General features: G+C 39.8%; 1 protein-coding gene across 11 annotated transcripts in view; it reads right to left on the bottom strand.

The window, feature by feature from the left end:
• MBOAT2 (membrane bound glycerophospholipid O-acyltransferase 2) overlaps positions 1-23,742 on the bottom strand; it is a 153,221-nt gene that overhangs the window by 98,560 nt on the left and 30,919 nt on the right. For 5 of the 11 annotated variants that reach the window (XR_012422700.1, XR_012422697.1, XR_012422698.1 and 2 more), the window contains exon 2: positions 15,271-15,416. The exons of the other annotated variants lie outside the window; for them this stretch is intronic. Coding sequence is in view for 1 of the 5 variants with exons in the window: in XM_005576601.5 (XP_005576658.2) it covers positions 15,271-15,416 (146 nt within the window). In the remaining 4 variants the exon portion in view is untranslated. The remainder of the gene's footprint in view (positions 1-15,270; positions 15,417-23,742) is intronic. 11 annotated transcript variants of the gene reach the window in all.

Below are 23,742 nucleotides of genomic sequence, written 5' to 3'. Positions count from 1 at the left end.
CATAGGATAATGGCCTCCAACTCCATCCATGTTGCCACAAAGGGCATGATTTCATTCTTTTTTATAGCTGTGTGGTATTCCATGGTATATATGTACGACATTTTCTTTGTCCAGTCCAGCATTGATGAGCATCTAGGTTGATTCCATGTCTTTGCTATTGTGAATAGTGCTGTGATTAACAGGGAAAAGCATGTGTCTTTTTGGCAGAATAATTCGTTTTCCTTGGGGTATATACCCAGTAATGGAATTGCTGGGTCCAACTGTAGTTGTTTTAAGTTCTTTAAGAAATCTGCAAACCGCTTTCCACAGTGGCCGAACTAACTTACTTTCCCAACGTTGTATGAAGCATTCCCTTTTCTCCACAGCCTTGCCAATATCCATTGTGTTTTGACTTTTTAATAATAACTATTCTGACTGGTATGAGATGGTATCTTGTCATGGTTTTGATTTGCATTTCTCTGATGATTAATAATGCAGAGTAATTTTTTCATGTTTGTTGAACACTTGTATGTCTTCTTTTGAAAAGTGTCTTTTCATGCCTTTTGCCCATTTTTAATGGGATTATTTGCTTTTTGCCTGTTCAACTGTTTAAATTCCTTATAGATTCTGGATATTAAACCTTTGTCAAATCTATAGTTAGCAAATATTTTCTCCCATTCTGTAGGTGGTCTGTTTACTCTGTTGATAGTTTCTTTTGCTGTGCAGAAGCTTTTTGGTTCTAATTAGGTTCCACTTGTCAATTTTTGTTTTTCTTGCAATTGCTTTTGAGGACTTTAATCATAAATCCTTTCCCAAGGTCAATGCCCAGATAAAATGATGTTCTTCACTTTTTTTTTTTCAGGATTCCTATAGTTTGAGGTCTTACATTTAAATCTTTAATCCATCTTGAGTTAATTTTTGTACATGGTGAAAGGTAGGGGTCTAGTTTCTTTCTTCTGCATATGACTAGCCAATTATACCAGCACCATTTATTGACTAGGGAGTCCTTTCCCCACTCTTTATTTTTGTCAATTTTGTTGACGATTAGATGGCTGTAGGTGTGTGGCTTTATTTTGCAGTCCTCTATTCTGTTCCATTGGTTTATATCTGTTTTGTACCACTATCATGCTGTTTTGGTTACTGTATCCTTATAGTATAGTTTTAAGTCATGTAGTGTGATGCCTCCAACTTTGTTCATTTTGCTTAAGATTGCTTTGGCTATTTGAGCTCTTTTTTGGTTCCATATGAATTTTAGCATAGTTTTTTCCAATTCTGTGAAAAATGACGTTGGTAGTTTGATAGGAATTGCTTTGGGCAGTATGGCCATTTTAGTGGCATTGACTCTTCCAATCCATAAGCTGAGAGGTTTTTCCATTTGTTGTGTCATCTATGATTTATTTTAGTGGTGTTTTGAAGCTTTCCTTGTAAAGATCTTTCACCTCCCTAGTTAGATGTATTCCTAGGTATTTTTTTTTGTCTGTGTGGCTATTGTAAATGAGATTACATTCTTGATTTGGCTCTCAGCTTGAACATTATTGGTATATAGAAAAGCTGCTGATTTCTGTACATCGATCTTGTAGCCTGAAATCTTGCTACAATCATTTATCAGTTCTAACAGCCTTATTTATCAGTTCTAACTCTTCCTAAGGAGGAGTCCTTAGGGTTTTCTAAGTATAGAATCATATCATCAGCAAAGACCAAGAGTTTGATTTCTTCTTTTCCTATTTGGATGCCTTCTATTTCTTTCTCTTGTCTAATTGCTATGGCTAGCACTTCCAGAACTATGTTGAACAGGAGTGGTGAGAGGGGATATCCTTCTCTCATTCCTGTTCTCAATAAAATGATTCCAGTTTTTTTTTTGAGACTGAGTCTCACTCTGTTGCCCAGGCTGGAGTGCAGTGGCATGATCTTGGCTCACTGCAACCTCTGTCTCCCGAGCTCAAGCCTCCTCAGCCTCCCAAGTAGCTGGGATTACAGACGTGTGCCACCACGCCTGGCTAATTTTTGTATTTTTAATAGAGATGGGGTTTTCCCATGTTGGCCAGGCTGTTCTCAAACTCCTGAGCTCAGGTAATACACCCGCCTTGGCCTCCCAAAGTACAGGGATAACAAGTGTGAGCCACCATGCCCGGCCACCAGCTCTTCTTTATACATCTAATAGAAATCAGCTGTGAATCTATCTGGTCAAGGGCTTTTTTTGTGGTTGGTAGGTCTTTCATTACAGGTTCAATTTTAGAACTCAATATTAGTCTGTTCAGTGTTTCAATTTCTTCCTGATTCAATCTTACAAGACTGTGTATTTCCAGGAATTTATCCATTTCCCCTAGATTTTGTAGTTTGTGTGCACAGAGATGTTTATAATAGTCTCTGAGGATCTTTTTGTATTTCTGTGGGATCAGCTGTAATGTCACCTTTGTCATTTCTGATTGTGCTTATTTGGATTTCCTCTCTTTGTTAATCTAGCTTGCAATCTATTGGCCCTGTTTATCCTTTTAAAGAACAAACTTTTGGTTTTGTTGGGTCTTTGGTTGGATTTTTGGGTCTCAATTTCATTCAGTTCAGCTCTGATTTTAGTGACTTCTTTTCTTCTGCTAGCTTTGGGGTTAGTTTGTTCTCGTTTTTCTAGTTCCTCTAGGTGTGATGTTAGATCATTATTTTGAGATCTAACTTTTTGAAGTGATGTTTATCACTGTGTACTTTCCTCTTAACACGCTTTTGCTGCATCCCAGAGCTTTTGGTATATTGTGTCTCTGTTTTCATCTATTTCAAAGAATTTTTAAGCTTCTGCCTTGATTTCATTGTTTATTCAAAAGCAATTCAGGAGCAAATTGTTTAATTTCCATGTAATTGTGTGGTTTTGAGAGATCTTCTTGGTATTGATTTCCATTTTTACTCAACTGTGGTCCAAGAGCATAGACGGTATGGTTTCAGTTTTTCTGAAGGTATTGAGACTTGCTTTATGCCTGAGCATGTGGTCGATCTTGAAGTACATTCCATGTGCAGATAAGAACATATATCCTGTGGCTGATGGGTGGAGCATTCTGTAATGTTTATTAGGTCCGCTTAGTCAAGTGATGACTATAAGTCCAGAGTTAATTTATTAGTTTTCTGCCTCATTGATCTGTCTAATGCTGTCAGTGGGAGTTAAAGTTCCCCACTATTATTGTGTGGCTAAGTCTTTTCATAGGTCTAGAAGTACCTGTCTTATCAATCTAAGTGCTCCAATGCTGCGCATGTACATACTTAGGATAGTTAAGTCTTCTTCTTGAGTTGAACCCTTGAGAGGTAGAATTTTATGTAATTTTATTCAGGTAGAATTGTACGTAATTTTATGATTTTATGCATGTAGGATTCATTATGTAATACCCCCCTTTTTTTTTTAACTGCTGCTGGTTTAAAGTCTGTTTTATCATATATAAGAATAGCAAGCAACCTCTGCATTTTTTTTCCATCCCCCATTTGCATGGTAGATCTTTCTCCAACCCTTTACTTTGAGCCTATGGGTGTCATTATGTGTAAGATGGGTCTCTTGAAGACTGCACAAGAATGGGTCTTTTGTTTTTATTCCACCTGCCACTCTGTGCCTTTTAAGTGGAGCATGTAGGTCATTTATATTCAAAGTTAATATTGATATGTGAGGTTTTCATTCTATCATGACATTGTTAGCTGGTTGCTTTGTAGTTTCTATTGTGTGGCTGCTTTACAGGGTCTGTGGGCTACATATTTATGTTGTTATTGTGGTAGCAGGTATTGTTCTTTTGTTTCTGTGTTAGAACTCCCTTAAGGAGCTAAGGCTGGTCTGATAGTAACAAATTCCCTTAGTGCTTGCTTGTCTAGAAGAGAGTCTAGTTCTCCTTCACTTAAGAAGTTTAGTTTGGTGGGTTGAGAAATTCTTAGTTGGAATGTCTTTAAGAATGCTGAAAATAGCTCTCCAATCTGTCCTGGCTTGTAAGGTTAGCCCTGATGGGGTTCCCTTTGTATATGGCTTGCCCTTTTTCTCAAGCTACTTTTAAGATTTTTTTCCTTAGCACTGACCTTGGACAGTCTGGTGACTATACGCCTTGGTGTTACTCATTTTATATACTATCTTGCAGATGTTTTCTGGATTTCTTATATATGGATGGCTACTTCTAGCAAGATTAGGGAAGTTTTCTTGAATTATTTCCTCAAATACATTTTCCAGGTTGTTTACTTTTTCTCCTTCTCTCTCAGGAATGCTAATAATTTGTACATTTGGTTGCTTCACATAATCCCATATTTCTTGAAGATTTTGTTCATTTATTAAAATTCTTTTCTATTTTTGTCTGATTGGGTTAGCTCCAAAGACTGGTCTTCAAGCTCTGAAATTCTTTTCTCTGCTTGGTCCAGTCTATTGATAGAGCTTTCAACTGTATTTTGAAATTCCTTGAGTGAGTTTTTCAATTCCAAAAGCTCTGACTGATTTCTTTTACAGATGTTTATCTCTTCCTTCATTTCCTGGATTGCCTTAGAAGTTTCTTTGTGTTGACTTTCTTTTTTTTTTTTTTTTTTTTTTAATTTATTTATTATTATTATACTTTAAGTTGTAGGGTACATGTGCATAACGTGCAGGTTTGTTACATATGTATACTTGTGCCTTGTTGGTGTGCTGCACCCATCAACTCGTCATTTACATCAGGTATAACTCCCAATGCAATCCCTCCCCCCTCCCCCCTCCCCCCTCCCCCCTCCCCATGATAGGCCCCGGTGTGTGATGTTCCCCTTCCTGAGTCCGAGTGATCTCATTGTTCAGTTCCCACCTATGAGTGAGAACATGCGGTGTTTGGTTTTCTGTTCTTGTGATAGTTTGCTAAGAATGATGGTTTCCAGCTGCATCCATGTCCCTACAAAGGACACAAACTCATCCTTTTTGATGGCTGCATAGTATTCCATGGTGTATATGTGCCACATTTTCTTAATCCAATCTGTCACTGATGGACATTTGGGTTGATTCCAAGTCTTTGCTATTGTGAATAGTGCCGCAATAAACATACGTGTGCATGTGTCTTTATAGCAGCATAATTTATAATCCTTTGGGTATATACCCAGTAATGGGATGGCTGGGTCATATGGTACATCTAGTTCTAGATCCTTGAGGAATCGCCATACTGTTTTCCATAATGGTTGAACTACTTTACAATCCCACCAACAGTGTAAAAGTGTTCCTATTTTTCCACATCCTCTCCAGCACCTGTTGTTTCCTGACTTTTTAATGATCGCCATTCTAACTGGTGTGAGATGGTATCTCATTGTGGTTTTGATTTGCATTTCTCTGATGGCCAGTGATGATGAGCATTTTTTCATGTGTCTGTTGGCTGTCTGAATGTCTTCTTTTGAGAAATGTCTGTTCATATCCTTTGCCCACTTTTTGATGGGGTTGTTTGTTTTTTTCTTGTAAATTTGTTTGAGTTCTTTGTAGGTTCTGGATATTAGCCCTTTGTCAGATGAGTAGATTGCAAAAATTTTCTCCCATTCTGTAGGTTGCCTGTTCACTCTGATGGTAGTTTCTTTTGCTGTGCAGAAGCTCTTTAGTTTAATGAGATCCCATTTGTCAATTTTGGCTTTTGCTGCCGTTGCTTTTGGTGTTTTAGACATGAAGTCTTTGCCCATGCCTATGTCCTGAATGGTACTACCTAGGTTTTCCTCTAGGATTTTTATGGTATTAGGTCTAACATTTAAGTCTCTAATCCATCTTGAATTAATTTTCGTATAAGGAGTAAGGAAAGGATCCAGTTTCAGCTTTCTACTTACGGCTAGCCAATTTTCCCAGCACCATTTATTAAATAGGGAATCCTTTCCCCATTTCTTGTTTCTCTCAGGTTTGTCAAAGATCAGATGGCTGTAGATGTGTGGTATTATTTCTGAGGACTCTGTTCTGTTCCATTGGTCTATATCTCTGTTTTGGTACCAGTACCATGCTGTTTTGGTTACTGTAGCTTTGTAGTATAGTTTGAAGTCAGGTAGCGTGATGCCTCCAGCTTTGTTCTTTTGACTTAGGATTGTCTTGGAGATGCGGGCTCTTTTTTGGTTCCATATGAACTTTAAAGCAGTTTTTTCCAATTCTGTGAAGAAACTCGTTGGTAGCTTGATGGGGATGGCATTGAATCTATAAATAACCTTGGGCAGTATGGCCATTTTCACGATATTGATTCTTCCTATCCATGAGCATGGTATGTTCTTCCATTTGTTTGTGTCCTCTTTGATTTCACTGAGCAGTGGTTTGTAGTTCTCCTTGAAGAGGTCCTTTACATCCCTTGTAAGTTGGATTCCTAGGTATTTTATTCTCTTTGAAGCAATTGTGAATGGAAGTTCATTCCTGATTTGGCTCTCTGTTTGTCTGTTACTGGTGTATAAGAATGCTTGTGATTTTTGCACATTAATTTTGTATCCTGAGACTTTGCTGAAATTGCTTATCAGCTTAAGGAGATTTTGGGCTGAGACAATGGGGTTTTCTAAATATACAATCATGTCATCTGCAAACAGGGACAATTTGACTTCTTCTTTTCCTAACTGAATACCCTTGATTTCTTTCTCTTGCCTAATTGCCCTAGCCAGAACTTCCAACACTATGTTGAATAGGAGTGGTGAGAGAGGGCATCCCTGTCTTGTGCCAGTTTTCAAAGGGAATTTTTCCAGTTTTTGCCCATTCAGTATGATATTGGCTGTGGGTTTGTCATAGATAGCTCTTATTATTTTGAGGTACGTTCCATCAATACCGAATTTATTGAGCGTTTTTAGCATGAAGGGCTGTTGAATTTTGTCAAAAGCCTTTTCTGCATCTATTGAGATAATCATGTGGTTCTTGTCTTTGGTTCTGTTTATATGCTGGATTATGTTTATTGATTTGCGAATGTTGAACCAGCCTTGCAACCCAGGGATGAAGCCCACTTGATCATGGTGGATAAGCTTTTTGATGTGTTGCTGAACCCGGTTTGCCAGTATTTTATTGAGGATTTTTGCATCGATGTTCATCAGGGATATTGGTCTAAAATTCTCTTTTTTTGTTGTGTCTCTGCCAGGCTTTGGTATCAGAATGATGTTGGCCTCATAAAATGAGTTAGGGAGGATTCCCTCTTTTTCTATTGATTGGAATAGTTTCAGAAGGAATGGTACCAACTCCTCCTTGTACCTCTGGTAGAATTCAGCTGTGAATCCATCTGGTCCTGGACTTTTTTTGGTTGGTAGGCTATTAATTATTGCCTCAATTTCAGAGCCTACTATTGGTCTATTCAGGGATTCAACTTCTTCCTGGTTTAGTCTTGGAAGAGTGTAAGTGTCCAGGAAATTATCCATTTCTTCTAGATTTTCCAGTTTGTTTGCGTAGAGGTGTTTATAGTATTCTCTGATGGTAGTTTGTATTTCTGTGGGGTCGGTGGTGATATCCCCTTTATCATTTTTAATTGCGTAGATTTGATTCTTCTCTCTTTTCTTCTTTATTAGTCTGGCTAGTGGTCTGTCAATTTTGTTGATCTTTTCAAAAAACCAACTCCTAGATTCATTGATTTTTTGGAGAGTTTTTTGTGTCTCTATCTCCTTCAGTTCTGCTCTGATCTTAGTTATTTCTTGCCTTCTGCTAGCTTTCGAATGTGTTTGCTCTTGCTTCTCTAACTCTTTTAATTGTGATGTTAGAGTGTCAATTTTAGATCTTTCCTGCTTTCTCTTGTGGGCATTTAGTGCTATAAATTTCCCTCTACACACTGCTTTAAATGTGTCCCAGAGATTCTGGTATTTTGTATCTTTGTTCTCATTGGTTTCAAAGAACATCTTTATTTCTGCCTTCATTTCGTTATGTACCCAGTAGTCATTCAGGAGCAGGTTGTTCAGTTTCCATGTAGTTGAGCAGTTTTGATTGAGTTTCTTAGTCCTGAGTTCTAGTTTGATTGCACTGTGGTCTGAGAGACAGTTTGTTATAATTTCTGTTCTTGTACATTTGCTGAGGAGTGCTTTACTTCCAATTACGTGGTCAATTTTGGAGTAAGTACGATGTGGTGCTGAGAAGAATGTATATTCTGTTGATTTGGGGTGGAGAGTTCTGTAGATGTCTATTAGGTCTGCTTGCTGCAGAGATGAGTTCAATTCCTGGATATCCTTGTTAACTTTCTGTCTCGTTGATCTGTCTAATGTTGACAGTGGAGTGTTGAAGTCTCCCATTATTATTGTATGGGAGTCTAAGTCTCTTTGTAAGTCTCTAAGGACTTGCTTTATGAATCTGGGTGCTCCTGTATTGGGTGCATATATATTTAGGATAGTTAGCTCTTCCTGTTGAATTGATCCCTTTACCATTATGTAATGGCCTTCTTTGTCTCTTTTGATCTTTGATGGTTTAAAGTCTGTTTTATCAGAGACTAGTATTGCAACCCCCGCTTTTTTTTGTTCTCCATTTGCTTGGTAAATCTTCCTCCATCCCTTTATTTTGAGCCTATGTATGTCTCTGCGTGTGAGATGGGTCTCCTGAATACAGCAGACTGATGGGTCTTGACTCTTTATCCAGTTTGCCAGTCTGTGTCTTTTAATTGGAGCATTTAGTCCATTTACATTTAAGGTTAAGATTGTTATGTGTGAACTTGATCCTGCCATTATGATATTAACTGGTTATTTTGCTCGTTAGTTGATGCAGTTTCTTCCTAGCCTCGATGGTCTTTACATTTTGGCATGTTTTTGCAGTGGCTGGTACCGGTTGTTCCTTTCCATGTTTAGTGCTTCCTTCAGGATCTCTTGTAAGGCAGGCCTGGTGGTGACAAAATCTCTAAGCATTTGCTTGTCTGTAAAGGATTTTATTTCTCCTTCATTGATGAAACTTAGTTTGGCTGGATATGAAATTCTGGGTTGAAAATTCTTTTCTTTAAGAATGTTGAATATTGGCCCCCACTCTCTTCTGGCTTGGAGAGTTTCTGCCGAGAGATCTGCTGTTAGTCTGATGGGCTTCCCTTTGTGGGTAACCCGACCTTTCTCTCTGGCTGCCCTTAGGATTTTTTCCTTCATTTCAACTTTGGTGAATCTGGCAATTATGTGTCTTGGAGTTGCTCTTCTCGAGGAGTATCTTTGTGGCGTTCTCTGTATTTCCTGGATTTGAATGTTGGCCTGCCCTACTAGGTTGGGGAAGTTCTCCTGGATGATATCCTGAAGAGTGTTTTCCAACTTGGTTCCATTTTCCCCCTCACTTTCAGGCACCCCAATCAGACGTAGATTTGGTCTTTTTACATAATCCCATACTTCTTGCAGGCTTTGTTCATTTCTTTTTCTTCTTTTTTCTTTTGGTTTCTCTTCTCGCTTCATTTCATTCATTTGATCCTCAATCGCTGATACTCTTTCTTCCAGTTGATCGAGTCGGTTACTGAAGCTTGTGCATTTGTCATGTATTTCTCGTGTCATGGTTTTCATCTCTTTCATTTCGTTTAGGACCTTCTCTGCATTAATTACTCTAGCCATCAATTCTTCCACTTTTTTTTCAAGATTTTTAGTTTCTTTGCGCTGGGTACGTAATTCCTCCTTTAGCTCTGAGAAATTTGATGGACTGAAGCCTTCTTCTCTCATCTCGTCAAAGTCATTCTCCGTCCAGCTTTGATCCGTTGCTGGCGATGAGCTGCGCTCCTTTGCCGGGGGAGATGCGCTCTTATTTTTTGAATTTCCAGCTTTTCTGCCCTGCTTTTTCCCCATCTTTGTGGTTTTATCTGCCTCTGGTCTTTGATGATGGTGATGTACTGATGGGGTTTTGGTGTAGGTGTCCTTCCTGTTTGATAGTTTTCCTTCTAACAGTCAGGACCCTCAGCTGTAGGTCTGTTGGAGATTGCTTGAGGTCCACTCCAGACCCTGTTTGCCTGGGTATCAGCAGCAGAGGCTGCAGAAGATAGAATATTTCTGAACAGCGAGTGTACCTGTCTGATTCTTGCTTTGGAAGCTTCCTCTCAGGGGTGTACTCCACCCTGTGAGGTGTGGGGTATCAGACTGCCCCTAGTGGGGGATGTCTCCCAGTTAGGCTGCTCAGGGGTCAGGGACCCACTTGAGCAGGGAGTCTGTCCCTTCTCAGATCTCAACCTCTGTGTTGGGAGATCCACTGCTCTCTTTAAAGCTGTCAGACAGAGTCGTTTGCGTCTGCAGAGGTTTCGGCTGTGTTTGTTATTGCCCTGTCCCCAGAGGTGGAGTCTACAGAGACAGGCAGGTTTCCTTGAGCTGCTGTGAGCTCCACCCAGTTCGAGCTTCCCAGCAGCTTTGTTTACCTACTTAAGCCTCAGCAATGGTGGGTGCCCCTCCCCCAGCCTCGCTGCTGCCTTGCCGGTAGATCACAGACTGCTGTGCTAGCAATGAGGGAGGCTCCGTGGGTGTGGGACCCTCCCGGCCAGGCGTGGGATATGATCTCCTGGTGTGCCTGTTTGCTTAAAGCGCAGTATTGGAGTGGGAGTTACCCGATTTTCCAGGTGTTGTGTGTCTCAGTTCCCCTGGCTAGGAAAAGGGATTCCCTTCCCCCTTGCGCTTCCCAGGTGAGGCAATGCCTCGCCCTGCTTCAGCTCTCGCTGCTCGGGCTGCAGCAGCTGACCAGCACCGATCGTCCGGCACTCCCCAGTGAGATGAACCCAGTACCTCAGTTGAAAATGCCGAAATCACCGGTCTTCTGTGTCGCTCGCGCTGGGAGTTGGAGACTGGAGCTGTTCCTATTCGGCCATCTTGCTCCGCCTACTCCTGTGTTGACTTTCAACTTTGTCTTGGATCTCACTGAGCTTCCTTGAAATCCATGATTTGATTCTTTATCTGTCATTTCTGAGTTTCCATTTTGGTTAGGGTCCATTGTTGGAGATCTAGTGCAATCATTTGGTGGTGTCACTACATAACGCCAAAATTCTTGCACTGGTTCTTTCTCATCTAGAGATGCTGGCACTTCTAATTTCTGTAATTATTTTCATGCAGGTAAGTTTTTTTCTTTTTCTTTCTTTCCCTGTCATGTTATTTTTTCTTTCCTTTTTCCTTTTTCTCCCTCCTTAATGAGATTGGGCTGTGAAGTTCAACCTACAAGCCCACACATGGTGCTTATAAGTGAAAGCTGGCTGCAGCCAACACAGCTGAGTATATACTTGATCCTTGTTTACTGGCAGAAGCTCTCTACTGCCTCAGGCAATAAGCTGGTATGTGGAGTATACAGTGGTCTGAGCTCCCTACTCAGCCCCAGGGGGACAGGGGTCACAAACAGCAGGGCCAAACAGAGCAGGCTGGCCTACAGATCCCCCAGTGGCAAGCACAGACACTAGTGCCAAGGGAGAATCCAGAGGGCAGCCACCAAGAACGCAGGATTGTGCCTAGACATGCAGCTGGGAAACCATCTGGGCTCCATGTTCTCTACACAGGAATGGGAGATGGCTTAAACTTCTAATCTAGAAGAGTTGCCATTCCATATGCTTGGAAACCTGCCTGGGCATGGAACACAGAGGGTCCCCTTGAACCACAATCTACGTCCAGGAAGAGTGGGGCGGCTCAGGCTGCTGAACCAGAGAAGCAGAAGGTCTAAATGCCTGTAGATTTGCCTGGGTGTGGAGCAGAGAGAGCCTCACTGCACCACGATCTATGTCCAGGAGGGCTGGGGTGGCTCAGTCTGCTGGTCCAGGCAAACAGGTGCTCTCAAATGTCTGGATTTCTGCCTGCAGGTGGAGTAGAGAGGGCCTGTCATACCACAGTATCAGTAGAACAGAGTGGGGCACCCAATAATGGCACACATGGATCAGTTTCAGGTCACCAAGCTGGCCTTGGCTGCAAGTCTTGCTGCCCAGGAGAAACTGCAACTTAGCAGCTCTCCTCCTGACCCAGTCTTGCAATGGAGGAAAGCACAATTCTAGCCCTACAGCTGAGGCGCTTTCCACAGTTCTAGCTGTGGAGGCCCCTACCCCACTCCAGAGCAGGTGCTCTAATCTCTGGCCCAAGACTGAAATGCCTGCACGGCCATGCTGCTGAGTCACCAAGGAATGGCTGGCTTCATACGTGCCTGGATTAAAAATTGTGTCCTGTTTTCCATCTCAGGTCTGGGAGAATGTCTGCAGCTTTTCATGATGTCTGTTTCTCACAGTGTCTCAAACCCTCTTCCCAAGTTGGCTCCAGGGCTTGGGAGAAACAAAGTGCTCTCCCTCAGAGTGGGTTGCTCAGATCCTCAGTGGAAAAGTGAGCAACAGAGAAGGGCTCCCTGCCTCTCTCACTTACTGGGGCTTCACTCACTTTTATCAACTGGATGCTATCACAGGGGCTGTTTGCCAGCATTCCCTTCAGGATCTGAGGTGTCCTTCACAATTCTGGTGAATTTCTGTTTTCCTTCTTGAATTAAAGTTCAGAGAGTTGATCTTTATGTACTACCATGCTATTTCCAAGTGGCTGAGGCACACTGAAAGTCTCTAATCAGCCATCTTGGACTCTACTTTTAATTCAGAATTTAGAATATTACAGAAACTTAGCTGACAAAGCAGCAGCAGGGTTTGACTCCGATTTTGAAAGTTCTACTGTGGGTAAAAGGCTATCAAACAGCATCACATGCTACAGAGAAATCTTTTGTGAAAAGAAGAGTCGATCACTATGGTAAAGTTCATTGTTGCCTTTTTAGAATTTGCCACAGCAACCCAAACCTTCAGCAGACAACACTGATAAGCGAGCAGCCATCAACATCAAACAAGATCTTCTACCAACAAAAAGATTACAACCCACTGAAAGTCCAGATGATCCTTAGTATTATTTACTAATAAAAAATTTTTCAATTAAGGTATGTACATTTTTTTAGACATAATTATATTGCATACTTAATAGACTAGAATATAGGGTAAATATAACTTTTAAATGCACTGGGAAACCAAAAAAGTTTATGTGACTTGCTTTATTATGATATTCACTATATTGTTGTGGTCTGGAATCAAATCTGCAATATCTCTGAGGCATGCCTGTATACTTACAGAGTACTAACATGTTTTCCAAAAGACAAGTTGTCAAAATCAATAGCAGATACAATTGTTTTTGAGCCTACAAAAGAAAATACTGAAATGCAAATCAAAATAATATATCCCTATTAGTTAATTCCAATTAACAAAGAGTGATCTTACACATGGTACAGAGGCATAAACAATCCCTCTTTCCAAAGAAAGAATACAGAAAGCTTTCTCCTTTAAGAAAAAAATAGAGAACTCGTTTGAAAAATAAAAATAAAAATCCTGGCTGGGCACAGTGGCTCACACCTATAATCCCAACACTTTGGGAAGTCAAGGTGGGCAGACTGCTTGAGTCTGGGAGTTCAAGACCAGTTTAGATAACATGGCAAAACTCCACCTCTACAAAAAATTAGCCAGGTGTGGTGGCACACGCCTATAATCCCAGCTGCCCAGGAGGCTGAGGTGGGAGGATCGATCACCTGAGCCCAGGAGATTGAGGCTGCAGTGAGCTGTGATCACGTCACTGCACTCCAGCATGGGCAACAAAGTGAGACCCTGTCTTAAAAAATTGAAAAAAGAAGAAATCCTGGTTATCACATATAATTTGAAGTACTTCAGACTACCTGACATTAACGTCGGGTTACTTGTGACATTGTGTTACAAGGCATCCAAAAAGGCTTCACAGCAACAGAACACTTCTTTAGTAAAAGATTTTTAAGTAAAGAGATGCCTCCTCATCTTTGGCAGTACCTCCATGTTACACAACTGTAGGAGATACTATTTATATTTTTATCTTCTACTCTGTCTCCATAGACCACAGAGTGAATGGTGTCCCCTGGAGTTGGCCAATATGAACTATAAGCCTTTCCCAATGCATTATGGAAATATGCTACCCAAATATATACTGAATATCAAAGTTATTTGTGGATGAAATGCGTAGACTGGGATATGCTTTAAAATACTCTACAAAAATAAGTTGAAAAAGATAAAACAAGAATGGTAGAATTTTAATAACTGTTGAAGCTGAGTGATGGGCATATGAGGGCTCACTATATTGTTCTTTGTACCTTTATGTTTGAAAAGCTCCATAATCAAAAGTTTGAAAAATATATACTACTCCATGGCATGATTTATGAAAAGTTTAAATAGTATCACCTGAGAAACCTTAAAAAACTGTGATGATATAAACGTGATATCAATGAAGCAAAAAAGACCAGACTTGGGTCTTATTTAAGAGGTCATATTTAAATCTCAATACTAAACACTGTCTACCAAGGCAGTGCCTATCAGAGATAATATGGTAGAGACTGAATAAATTATCCCTAATTAATTTTTCATGAGTTTCTAGGAAACACTTGCAATTGCCAGAGGCAAAAATTAGATTAAGAAATATCAGTGTATTCCAATCCTCATAACCATCAAAAAACAACATTCTAGAACAAACACAAAAGCGTCATTAAAGTCCCAGATTCTACAACCCACAACAGAAACTACTAAGGCACAGACCAAGTGAGTGCATTTTCATCCTCTCAGGGAATTCTGATATCAAACAACAATCTGCAGAAGAGCAAGTCTAGAAGTCCTTCACTGTCACTACAGCAGATGAGCATGCAGCACAAGTGCTCACATAAGAAAGCAAGCTCAGGAAGAGACCACAAAGAGACTGCCACTGAGAGTTTCTGCTGTTTTGCCAAGACAGTGTGCCCTTCTGATTTCTTCTCCATGCACAGCTAACATTTGTTTGTTACTTCCTGTAACAAACAGGAAGTACAGTATTTCTGTATTTAAGACTCTCAGGGTAGCCCTGAGGACTGAGAAAGAGACCTAATGAAAGAAAATACCAACATCCATCTGAAAAGTCAGAAATAAAAGCTTTCCATCATAAATAATTCTTCCCCATGAAGAACAGACAAATGAACAAACAAAAAGCCTCTTTTTGCTAATGGCAGAATCTAAAAAATAGCAATAAAGTTCTATCAATAGGCTTTATCAGGCTCTTAAAAGCTACTTGCCCAGAGAAAAAACAGCCAAACAAACAAAAACACATTTTAAATGGCTTTTCTGTCAGTATAAAAGATTTGCAAAATAGGTGTAAAGAACTCCTCATGACAGGATAAAATGCTTTTATATACTTTTCATCTGTCTTTTCATAAATTATAAATAGTAAATTTTCCTCTAAGACTAAACTAAAGAGAGAGAGAGAGAGCCCATTTCCCATTCGTTGTTTTTTGTTTTAAAAATAAAAATTTAAAAGTTGGCCTGGAAAAAAAACTTTTTAAGTAAATGTAAGAACAACACCCTACATACTGTATCTTTCCACATACTCAATTCTCAAATATATCCAAATAGTCTTCATTTTAAAAGGATCAAAATAGTTACTTACCATCCAAAGCAAAAAAGTGCAAGATAAAGGCCCAAAAGGGTAGCAACTACATGTCTTATAAAAGAGCTAGTTTTGCTTGAATGTAGATAAGTTCGAAACCAAATGGCTGCTAGCAAGGCAAAGAGTTGGCACACTACAAAGTTGACCTGTAAAGAAAAATTAAAATTTTGTATTAGCAACACAGACCTGAATTTTTCATGTCATGTTACATTGAAATTCTCAGGACAAAAACACAAAGGTTACACAAAAATTAAGACCTTCCAAATTTACAAACAAAAACAAAAATTAAGGGAAATCCCAAGGATGAGCCTCAAGTTCCAAGTGATGGGCCAATGCCCACCAATACTGTCTCTGCTACACCTGGCAGGGAACAGGTGTGGCCACGTGGGGAGAGGTGTAGAAGGACACCTGGAAAAATCTGGTTGACACTGGTTTGCAGACACAGAAACAAAAAACCCAGGGCACCTATGTGTTAAGGGGAAGAGAAACTTGTTTTAATGACTGAAGGAACCCTGTAACTGGTGAAAAAGAGGAGCACTAAATTTCTTCGCAAAAGCTCCGGGAGGGGTCAAAGTCCCCAAGCACCCTGAGACTATAAGGGCACCAGGGGCTGGAGGATCTGGTGGGATGCAAGACAGTCTGTGGCAACGGGAGTAAAGGGGAGTCTACTGTGGCCTAAACATCACCACTGTGGACAGTGGGAACCTGCAGCTAAGCTCTGAGGCATCTCAAGGATTGGCTCCCAAGGGGAAGGAATGAATTAGATACGGGACAAAGCAGCCTTCGAAAAGCTCAAGTCCACCAACCTCAATTTTTAAATTTCCTCATAGTTCACTAGGAACTAAACTGTTCTTGACTTATAGAAGTGAAATACACTCTGGTAAGACTGCTGCTGCTCTTTTCTCCCCAAACAAAAAGACAGAAAATAAGAATGTCTCATGGTAAGTAAAGACAGACTGGAGAAAAATCTCCATTTCCTTTTCCTTTTTTTTTTAAGACAGGGTCTTGCTCTGTGGCCAAGGCTGCACTGCAGTGGTGAAATCATAGCTCACTGCAGCCTCTACCTCCAGGCTTGGGCAATTCTCCCATCTCAGCCTTCCAAGTAGCTGGGACTACAGGCACACACCACCATGCCAAGCTAATTTGTGCATTTTTTTGTAAAGACAAAGTTTCACTATGTTGCTCAAGATGGTCTTGAACTCCTGGGCTCAAACAATCTGCCTGCCTCTGCCTCCCAAAGGGCTGGGATTATAGGCATGAACCATCACACCTGGCCAAAAATCTCCATTTCTCTCTTATGAAACACATTCTCATAGAATCTTAGGAATAATAGGCCTTAAAGTCTATAAATAAAAGAAAAAATCCATTGACGTTAGGAACTTGCAAAAAAATACATAACAAAACAATCAGTGTTTCAGGCACCTAAATTGTGAACAAATCACACTATCTACATGTAGCTATCTCCACAGACCCATAGAGATATCTCTGCCTAAGACACAGACAAGTATGTTCTCTTTCTCACATTTCAAGGAGAAAAACAGTAGAACATTGTTGTACATTGTCTAAGAAACAATTGTTCTTTAAAACAGACTCAATAAAAGCAAAATGTCTTTCCAAAAGTTCTAACACTTCTTGCCTTCTAAAGGATTCTAACAGCATTTTTTTAATTAAGCAAAAAGTGAATAAAATGGAAAAATCAGTATTCTTCATATTAACTACTCACATCTATATGGTTTCTTACAGTTTAAAACTTTGTTTCAAATATCTCTTATTTCTTTCTTTTTCAGATAGCTCCTAATTTAATTATAGCAAACATTTACCAAGCATCTACTATGCGCAAACATGGGAAATCTAAAAATGCACGAGTCCCAGTCCTAGCTCAAGATGACTTTAGAACCTAATGGAAAACATAAACATATACAGAAGGAACGTCAACCCAACATCAGAGTCTTCTTAATGGTTACATAGAACATCCTTCAAGACACCACAAAAGAGCGAGCCTGAAGGGGTGCGTGCCACAAAGCATGTGAGGGGCGAGCTAGGCGGGCACTGCTTCCCAATCCCACTCATCTCCACAACCATCGGAGGGGGCAGCTTCCCCTCCCCTGTTCCATATCAATCTATTCATACATTACAAGACAAAGTATGATTCTTGCCAAGAAAGAGTATGTCAAGGACAACACACATATAGGATTGTACAGAATTTTTGAAATCTCTTTTCAACATTGTCATCATTCAGATAAAGAAAATGAGATCAGGCCTCACTCTGGACACTGAATCAAAATCCTTGGGGGGATAGGCCCAAAAATATATATAAAAAATAAAATGAAAACATAGGTTCTCATGATCCTCAAGGTGTGAGAAGCACTGTGTTGGAGAAAAAGGGAAATGGCATTTTAAGGAAGAAAACAACATGAAGGAAGCACACAGACAGGAAAGCGCCAACACACCGCATGGCCAGGGATCATGGGAGATGAGGTCGGAAGTGGGGTGGTTCAGAAGTGAGGGCTTTGAATGCCATGCCAAGGTGTTTGAGCCCATAGTGACGACAAAACCATGGAAGATTTTTAAAACAAGAAAGTGATGAGATTGACCCTCCACCTCTACATATCCAGAACTCTTGGATATCCATGAGAAACTATGAACCACTCAATAGAAAACTGGGCAAAAGGAAAGAACAATTTACAAATATCAATGTCCAATAAAATCTGAAAAATATTCTCTCTCAACTATAAGTAACGAAGTGTGAAATAAACCATCAGTGAGGCACTATCTTCCACCTCTCAGTGCTGCTGGGGACATGAGGAAGCTGGTGCTCTATACTGTTAATCTGACTGTACCTTGGGACAGCTCTTTAAAGAAAATTGGACAATGGCCACCAAAACTTAAAACATAATATTCCTTACCAAGAAATTCAACATTTACAACTTTACCCCAGATAAAGTGGCACAAAAGCACAAGAGCTTAGGCACACACGAAGATCCACTACACACTGTCAGAGCACACATGCACAGGGCCATCCACAGGAGACTGTTACACAAATAGAGCATCTCACATCTACAGAAAAGCAGCATTTCCATTTCCCGTCAGTAGGAAAAAAAAAAAAAAAGCTAGATTATCCAATTAATGTAGCTGGGGTAACTGGTTTTCCTTTTGGAAAAACCAAGTTACACTCCCGTTTGATAAGCCACGTTGCTAATATTAATCGTGTGCTTATATGGCAGGTATGAGTACACGCCCCTCAGATCTCCACCCGCAGGGGGCATAACTGACTGGCAGCATCATCTGCAGCACACTTGATACCCATCACCAGGCTCATGCCAAGGCCATGCTGGGACCTCCTTAGAACTTCATTTCCCCACAGCCAGGCTCCCTGCCCAGACTCATGCCAAGGCCATACTCCTGACAGCCTGTGCCTCCACCTGCCCAGCCTTCCTTCCTTCCCCCTCTCCTCCAGTGGGGCCGGTCCTGCAGTCCACAGCTCTCCCTCCCTCTGCCAGCTCCCCAGAGCATTGTCTCACAGACAACTTCCCCAGCTCATCACTTGCTCTCTAATTGCTCCTTGGCACCTGCTCCTCAGAGGACCCAAGCTGACACAACATTCTAAGCACCTTACATTTATAATCTATTTAATCTTCACAATAACCCTATGAGGAGAACTCTACTATTATCTCCACTTACCAAGTCTGAAACAGTTTAACTAGTGTAACTTGTTACTCATCAGGTAGTCTAGATCTAGAACTTGAATTCCTGACCACTACATTATACTGCCTACCACATTTAAAAACAAACCCCAAACAGAATAAAGGTCCATACACAACTGTAATAGTCTTTAGTACCAGTCACCTATATCTGGTTCTCCTCCCCTTCTGGGTAGACAGAGGATGTATTTCCTACTCCCTTGTGGGGACAAGTTTTGGTTGGTGAATTGTTAGCAGAAGTGATGTGTGTTGCTTCTCGGCCAGGACACTTAACTGCCAGAACAAGAATCTTCAGAGTTGTGCTATCTGCAATGTTCCAGAAATGATGAGGAGCAAATTACCCTGCCAGTCCATGAGTGGGCAAGTAGCAAGAGGGACCTTTGGTGTTTTGAGCCTGTGAGATTTGGGGATAGTTTATTACTGCAGCATAACCTAACTATGAAAACTAACACTATATATATATATATATATATATATATATATATTACATATATATATGTATGTATGTATATCCTAGACAAGAATGTAAGAGATTATAATCTTATGTGATATAACAATAATTTAATATAAATTTTATATATTGAATGGATTTACTACATAAAAATAAAAAACTTCTACAAACAACAAAAAAATACTAAAGACATCCTAAGTAACAACGTGGAAGGAAAAAGAACCTATATACACACATAAGATACGTAACAGAGAGTTAGTATTCAAAAGGTAGAAAGAACTCCTAAAAGTCAGTAAGAGAAAGATAAACATCAGTTCAAAAATCAGGGCCAAGCGAGGTGGCTCATACCTATAGTCCCAACACTTTGGGAGGCCAAGGCAGGAGGATCACTTGAATCCAGGAGTTCGCGCCTGGGCAACATGGCGAAACCCCATCTCTACAAAAAAATACAAAAATTAGCTGGGCATGGTGGTGCAGACCAGTAGTCCCAGCTACTGGGGAGGCTGAGGTGGAAGGATTGCTTGAGCCTTGGAAGTCAAGGTTGCAGTGAGCTGTGATCATGCCACTGCATTCCAGTCAAGGCGACAGAGCGAGAGCCTTTCTCAAAAAAAAAAAAAAAAAAAAAAAAAAAAAAAAAAAAAAGGTAGGAGGAGGGAAGAAACAAGTCACAAAAAGAAACTAAATTTCTTTTTTTTGAGACGGAGTTTTGCTCTTGTTGCCCAGGCTGGAGTGCAGGGGCACAATCTCAGCTCACTGCAAGCTCCGCCTCCCGGGTTCAAGCGATTCTCCTGCCTCAGCCTCCCAAGCAGCTGGGATTATAGGCATACACTACCACGCCTGGCTAATTTTTGTATTTTTAGTAAAGACGGGGTTTCTCCATGTTGGTCAGGCTGGTCTTGAACTCCTGACCTCAGGGGATCCACCCACCTCGGCCTCCCAAAGTGCTGGGATTACAGGCATGAGTCACCACGCCCAACCTGAAACTAAAAATTAAAATCAGATTTTTAAAAATGTGGCGAAAATAATTTTATAAATCTGTATATTTCGATATGGAAGATTACCAAGAAATACTAGTAAGTGAAAGGTACGAGTTATAGAAGAAAAATCCAAACTATGTATATACATTCATTTATTAAATATGCATTTATTCTGTACTTATTATGAGCCCACTATGTGCTAGACATTAACATAGTCTCCATATAGTCCATTTATATATCATACTTCACTAATTGTAGGTGCTCAGTAGATACCAGATGTGTGCCAGGCAGTGCAGCACACTGTGCTTTACAAGGAGGGGTTCATGTAATAATCATAGCCACCTTGCACAACCAGGCACCCTTACCCCAGAGCCCATGCTATTCTACTTCCATATGCACAGGCCCAGAAACACTAGACACTAAACCATTAGATGCTGTCACCTCTAGGAAGGAGGTATTGGAGAACGACAGGGACTTGAAATATTCCAGTATTTCTAATACTACACATACAATGAAGCCTCCTGTGCAAACCCCTCCTCTGGCCCTACTCCTTCCATCCCTCCCACAAAGATTACTAGCCTTAAGTTTGTTGTAGCATTCTCGTGCATATTTTTATACTTTTGCTACTTGTGTATTTTACATATAGTATTGCTTTGAATATTTTAAACTAAAAATGGTATAAAACTGAATGTAAGCTTCTGCAATTTTTTTCACTTAGTATTACATTGCTGACATTTATCTATGTTGATACACATGGCTCTACCTTATTTACTCACCTTGTGTATTGTATTTCATTATGTTAATACCCAGAGTAGAACCTCCAAGTCAAGCAACATCCACTTGACTAAGTATTGCTAAATTGCTCTCCTAATTAAGTATTTATCAGCAATGTGAGTTCCACTGCTCCACATTCTTGACAACAGTTGGTACTGTCAAGACTACTAATTTTTGCCAAGCTAATAAATGTAAAACATTATTTCTCTATTTTTTAAATGTGTATTTCTCCCGATTACTAGCCCGGATGAATATTTTTCTTATGTCTATTGGACATTTAGTTTTCCCTTTAGAGCCTTTGCCCATTATTCTATCAGCTTGTCTTTTTCTCATTGATTTCTTTAAAAAGAATTCTTTATATATCTGAAACTGACCTTTTGCAAATAGCATCTCTGTCAGTCTATGGCTTAGTCTTGTATCTTTTTTTATGGTGTCTTTTCCAATAGTGATTTCCATTATGGTCTGCGAGCTCTTTAGCTTTTTATTTTTGCAGTATACATACAACTGTATTACATGAATACATGGACACGCATCAATGTACTTTTTGGGTTAGTTTTTTTAAAAAAACAGAACAGTTCAAGTGTAGTTATATCATTGAGTTAAGAGAAACGAGGAATTCTGAATTTCCCACTTATGGCATTAAAACATTTATCTATACCTATTTCCTGCTTAAACCAAATACCTTAGTGCTCCCAGTGCTAACATTTTCCATTTCTGTATAACAAATGTTATTACATTTCAGGAAACCTAAGCTATCCTCAATGCTCATGTGAGACCAGTGTTACCTCTACTTTAAAAGGAAACAGCAAGTATGGCAGATGTAGGACCTCAACCTCTGCGATCTCCTCCATCTTACACTTTTTTCCTTTTAGTTCCAAAGTTGAACCTGATCTTATCATCTTTAAATTTTTACTAAGGGTGCTTACACTTTAATTAATGTGTGGTTAAAAAATATAAAAATGTTATTCACAAATTTACATTCTGTCTCCACAATAGATTGTATATTTTCTCCAGCTTTACATGCTTTAAATTTCCTCCCTCTTACTAGAACACGAGAAAGGAGTTTCTGGGGTATTTAAAATGCATATCAAACCATACACTTACATGTAAGTGAGCGATTTTCTGAAAAGATCTGCACCGTTCAATATGATAGCCACTAGCCACATGCCCATCAACTGTCACACGTGCCCAACAAAAGCTTGTTAATTACCTCCACATCAGAATTAAGCATTCTACACTAAGCCAAAAATTAACCTATAATAATTTTGGAGTAAAAAAACCTTAAATTTTAAGATAGTGCAAAGTGATTACAATCTTCAACGAATCAATAAAAACAGCCCCCAAAAATCAATTGTTACATCCACATCTCTACTGATGGAATACAAAATATGTTCTAATTTTTAAAAATAATATAAATGGATTTTCGGTAACATATTCTTAACCAGTCCCTCCCAAGGCGAACAGCCAGTCTTTGTGAGACCCTGCATTGATAGAAAGGGGCGTGGGGAGGCGTGAAGTATACAACCTGATGGGAAAGATCAAAGTGTATATCAAAGTTCAAAATGCGTATCAAACTATACACTTATTGCTGAGCAGTTTACTGAATAGATCTGCATTGTTCAATATAACAGTCACTGGCCCCAGGTGGCTATGAGCAATTATATGTGGCTATTCCAAATTGAGGTGTGTTTTAAATGCCAAACACTCACCAGACTAGGAAGACACAGTACAGACAGACAGAACAACCTTCAGTTTCAAGGACCCTGTGCTGGGATCTTATCTGTGGAAGTTTAGCTGTGTAGTAATCATCTGACAGCTAGTTAGAAACAGATTCTTGGATTCTAGCTCCATAACTTTTTATTCCCCAGTTTGAAATGGGACCTTGAATTTTTTTTTAATTTCCCAGGCAAAACTTATGTGCAGCTACGTTTGGAAAGTAAGTGTCCTCATCAACCAACCTCACAGCGACAAACCAACTTCAAAGTTAAGTAGAGATGACAGGGCCCAAAGGCAAAGGAAAGAACCATTTTTTTTTACATCTTTATGAGATAAAACAAAGCCAAATAAGACACCATTATACACCTACCAGATTGCCAAAAGTTTAGTCTCACAATACCAAATACAATGTAGAGCAATGGGATTTCTCATACATGGTCAACAAGTGCTTTAGAAAAAAAATTCAGTATTTTCTTACAGGATTGAAAATAGTCCTATCCATGACAGAGCACTCAATACCCATGTGTCTAACATGGGGACTAGGAGAGGCATGTACAAGAATGTTCAATACAATGTTGTTCATAATAGCCAAATGCTAAGGAAAAATAAAACCTTTAACAGCAAAATGGCTACATACATTCTGGTTTATCTGTACAATGGGAAATTACACAAAACAATGAAGATGAAGAAACTAACTTCTAGAAGAAACCATACATCTCAAGTCAATTCAGAGGAATATATACAATATACAAATGTATTTCACAAAAAGTTCCAAACAGCAAGCAATAAACCATATTGTCTGGGAACGCCTACATAATTGATAAAACTATAAAGAAGAACATGAAAATGACTA

Source organism: Macaca fascicularis, chromosome 13, assembly GCF_037993035.2.
Source record: "Macaca fascicularis isolate 582-1 chromosome 13, T2T-MFA8v1.1".
In the NCBI taxonomy this organism is placed as follows: Eukaryota; Metazoa; Chordata; class Mammalia; order Primates; family Cercopithecidae; genus Macaca; species Macaca fascicularis.
This window is presented reverse-complemented; position numbering and strand designations above follow the sequence as displayed.